Genomic DNA, 3804 nt, shown 5'->3' with positions numbered 1-3804 from the left:
CCACCCCCACCCCATTTCATCCCTCCCCGGCAATTCTTCCTCTTGCCTCATTTCGGGCGGCAGATCCCGGGCGTGGAGCCTGCCGGCTGGGGTGCTCATGCTCCTCCCCCTGCCCCCTGAGCTGGCATGATGTGCGTGTAAGATGAATCAGATGGACCCCCACCGCCGCCTGGGGCCCACGACCGTCCCTGGCAGAGGCATTCCCTGTCAGCAATCCCCACCTGAGCCCGTGGGCCGCTGACCCACCTGCTCCGGCGCAACGCTGTCTCCACGTTGTGGCCTCGCTGCCTGCGGTAGAAGTCAATGAAGGAGAAGGGCAGCGAGATGTTGAGCGCCCCCGCTCGGTGCGGGCCAGCGGTGCGTTTGCGAGCCTCGAAGGCGATGGTCAGATCCACCCAGGCTGCCGGCCGCTGCCTTTTGAAGGTGGCGATGAAGTCCTCGCCGAAGATGCGGCACAGCAGCTGCTCGAAGGCCAGGTCCACGCCCACCGCGCCGTAAGGGCCACCTGGGGCGGGAGGGGGGTGGGGCTGAGGGGGCGTCCCTGTCCGCCCGGCCGCCAGGGGGCGTCGGTGGGGACGGGGACGCGCTGCTACTAGGGTCACAGCCTGGCCACTCACCAGATGCCTTGTAGAGCTCCTTAAGGGTGCCATGGGGCTGCTCCAGCTGGTGCACGGTCAGGTCCACAGTGCCTCCGCCGCAGTCTGCCACCATGTAGCGGTCTCCTGCAGCAGTGAGCGCAGCACACACTCGTGGTGCCCTCGCACCCGCAGCCCTGTGCCCCCTCCAGCCCTGCCCCAGGTCCCAAGCCCTGTGTGAGGGACTTCAGGTGTTTGGACCTTAGGCCACAAGAAGTGCACAGATGATCTGCAACTCCGTCCAAGCATCTGTGGAGAATCGCCCGGAGGAGTGGGAGTTAGGGGCGCAGCTGTGAGTGGGGTGGGGGTGCAGGTGACTGTGAGATGACTCCCAGGTCAAGTGCTCGATGGAAGAGGAAGACAGCGGGTTTTGAAAAGACCCCCATGCCCCTATTGGCATATGTGTCCCACAGGCGTCCCGAGTCTCTGTCCATTCCCCCTTGGGCTACCTGCTTGCAGCTCTGCCCACAGCTCTCCTACACCCGACTCCACCAGGAACGTGCGACTGTGGCGGGACCTTCGCAGCTGCTCGCGGGCTGAGGGTCAGAGGACAGCCGGGAGTGAGATCGGGAGTGAGATCGGAAGGCGGTGCTCCAGCTACCACATTCAACTCCTGTCCTCCTGCCAAGGCCCTCCATGAGCACTGGGAGCAGCCAATGGTCCCAAAGCTTTCCTGACTGAGGGCAACGCTGACCCTGAAACCCGGGCACTGTATCCAACAGCTAGGAAAGCATTTCTGAACACACGACCTTCCTTTGGACCTCAGGCCATGGCAAAATCAATCAGGGTTGGGAGGGTCTGGAGGAGCTGTGCGATACCGGTGGGTCTTGGGAACCCCAAGGGCAGCTTAGGAGTTAGGGCTTCTCTGTGTCAAGGGAGATAGCATTTGGGAGGATGACCAAGGTTGACCATAGCTGTCCTTGGCCTAGGTGCCCAGTAGCAGGAACTTGGAGCTGAAATGTGTGTGTGGGACTGATGTTGAGGGAACAGCTGGGGGGCGGGGCAGCTCCTCCTCCTGCACAGAGTGGGGGCTGAGTTCCTCCTTTGTCAGCACCAGAGTGTCTTCTCCCAGGTTTCCTTCCACCCTCAGACTCAGGGCTGGGCTGATGCCTCCCCTCCTCAGACCTTGCTGCCCTAGGACAAGGTGAAATCTCCACCGTTAGGTTAGACACCCCCAGGTTGGGACAGTGTCTCATCTTCAAAGTTCTCCCAGGGCAGGGCTGGGCGTCTCTCCCTCCGACTAAACACCACGAGGGATGGTTCTACCGGCTCAGATTGGGCTCCTCCAAGGTGGAGCCTCCCGCCTCTTCATCCTGGACATGGCTAAGCCTCTGGTCCCAGTGACCCTCTGGCCCTCCAAGGGTGGGCAGTGCCCCAGTGGGTGGCTCACCCTGCCGGAAGCTGGAGTCAATGGAGCGGCGCTCTCCCAGGCGCCCACCGCCTGGGGCCCGGCTGCTCAGGTCCATGAGCTGGTGCAGACGCAGTTTGCGGCAGTATACAGAGGCAGCCTCAGGCTCCAGGGCAATGAGGAGTTGCTCTGCATTCTCTCGAGATACCAGTCCAGCCTGGGGACGGGCAGTGGGCAGGACAGAGCAGCAGGCAGCACCGTGTGGGCTGTCACATCGAAGATGGCACCCCGGGTGGGGACCAGGGCCTACGTGGCTCCCACCTCCTCCCCATCACACCTCACCCAGGCTGGGCCTCTCAGGCCCCTCCATGCTGCACAAATTTGGAGCTGCCTCACAGCTACCCTATGACCAGGCTGGGGAGAGACACAGCCAAGGCCAGGAATGCCAAGGGGTTGCCCAGCAGGAAGAGACCCTAGATACAGTGCAGACCTAGAGCATCTGGGAATCTACCCCTTCAAACTTTCCAAGATGGTGCAGCCTGCAGCAAGATTCCCCTTCACAAGTACAGGTGGTCAGCTGAGAACTGGCTGGGATGTTAGCACAGTGTGGGGGATGTAGTGGCTCAGAGGAGATGGTGGGGAGCCCCATTCAGCTCTCTGAACCCTCTTCCTCCACCAGGCTGGTGTCAGATAGTGGTCACAGGCCACCCCACTCCCAGGAGAACTTTGTTCCCAGGGAATCTGATAGAGCAGGAAGGAAACAGTGAAATTCCAGGCAAGATAGGCCAGTTGGGTGGAGAAAAACACTTGAGATCTGTTATTTCCTGCATCAGGGTAGGGGATCTCTGTGGGAAGTACTTTATGGGGTTCTGTCAGATTCCCCAGATTCAGACCAGATAGGAAGGGAAATATGTTGGGAATGGTACTTTCTGCCCAGGACCAGCCCTTCCTGAACTGGCAGCCAGAGAACAGTGTGGAAGAAAGCAGGGTAGAAAAACGGGCAGGGGTCACTGGGGTGAGGGGTGTTTGTTGTGGCTGCGAACAGCCTTGATTTCATCCTGATTCTTACGAGAGGGTACTCATTATGCTTAGGGTTAGCTCCTTCCAGTGACAAGCGTAGGCACCTAAAGACTTGGCCCCTGGGTCTTGCCACAGGTGTGAGGGGACTGGGGCTTTGGTATCCTCCAGAAGGGCTCCACAGATGGGCTTGAGATCCCTTTTGGACATCCTAGGCTCTGTCTTCCAAGGCCCCAGGGTTAGATACAACCAATGAATCTTGCTCTGGGAGGCTATGCCTTCTGTCTCTCCACTGGAGAGGATAGTGTCTAACCTCCCCTACCCACTTCTCCAGACCTTTGAGCATCTCTGTGGTAGGAAGACCTGCACACAAGGGCCAGAACTTTCTCCTATCTTGTTTCATTGTCTTATTTTCCCTGCCTAAGGACCTACAAAAGTTGGGGGGGTCCCTGAAAAAACTGATGCCAGCTGAAGTGGGTGTTCTTGGTGCCCTGCCTGCCACTATGAGTGTCAGGTGCTCTTCACAGCTGCCTCCTTCTCTGGATAACTGTCAGCTGATGGAAACTGCCTCACTTGGAAAGATTTCCCACCCACTCCCCCAGCAACCAATGACCGAATGATACAGACACACAAGAAGCCAGCCCAGCCGGGCTCAGTGGCTCAGCCTGTAATCCCGCGCCTTTGGGAGGCTGAGGTGAGTGGAGTGGATTGCCTGAGCCCGCGGGTTTGCAGCCCACCTGGGCAGCGAGACCTCATCTCTACAATAAATCAAAAAAAATCAGCCGGGCATGGTAGTGCATGCCT

General features: G+C 59.3%; 1 protein-coding gene across 1 annotated transcript in view; it reads right to left on the bottom strand.

Moving 5' to 3' along the window:
- Window positions 1-3804, bottom strand: part of HSPA12B (heat shock protein family A (Hsp70) member 12B) — a 21825-nt gene that overhangs the window by 3409 nt on the left and 14612 nt on the right. The window contains exons 8-11 of the mRNA XM_021716835.1: window positions 2026-2200; window positions 1085-1171; window positions 618-722; window positions 247-505 (exon numbers count right to left, since the gene is read on the bottom strand). Of these exons, the coding sequence (XP_021572510.1) occupies window positions 247-505; window positions 618-722; window positions 1085-1171; window positions 2026-2200 (626 nt within the window). The remainder of the gene's footprint in view (window positions 1-246; window positions 506-617; window positions 723-1084; window positions 1172-2025; window positions 2201-3804) is intronic.

The sequence above is a fragment of the Carlito syrichta genome, unplaced genomic scaffold (genome assembly GCF_000164805.1).
Source record: "Carlito syrichta isolate Samal-C Ts95f unplaced genomic scaffold, Tarsius_syrichta-2.0.1 Scaffold309007, whole genome shotgun sequence".
Taxonomy (NCBI): Eukaryota; Metazoa; Chordata; class Mammalia; order Primates; family Tarsiidae; genus Carlito; species Carlito syrichta.
Note: the sequence above shows the minus strand (reverse complement) of the source record. Positions and strands in the feature narration are given on the sequence as shown.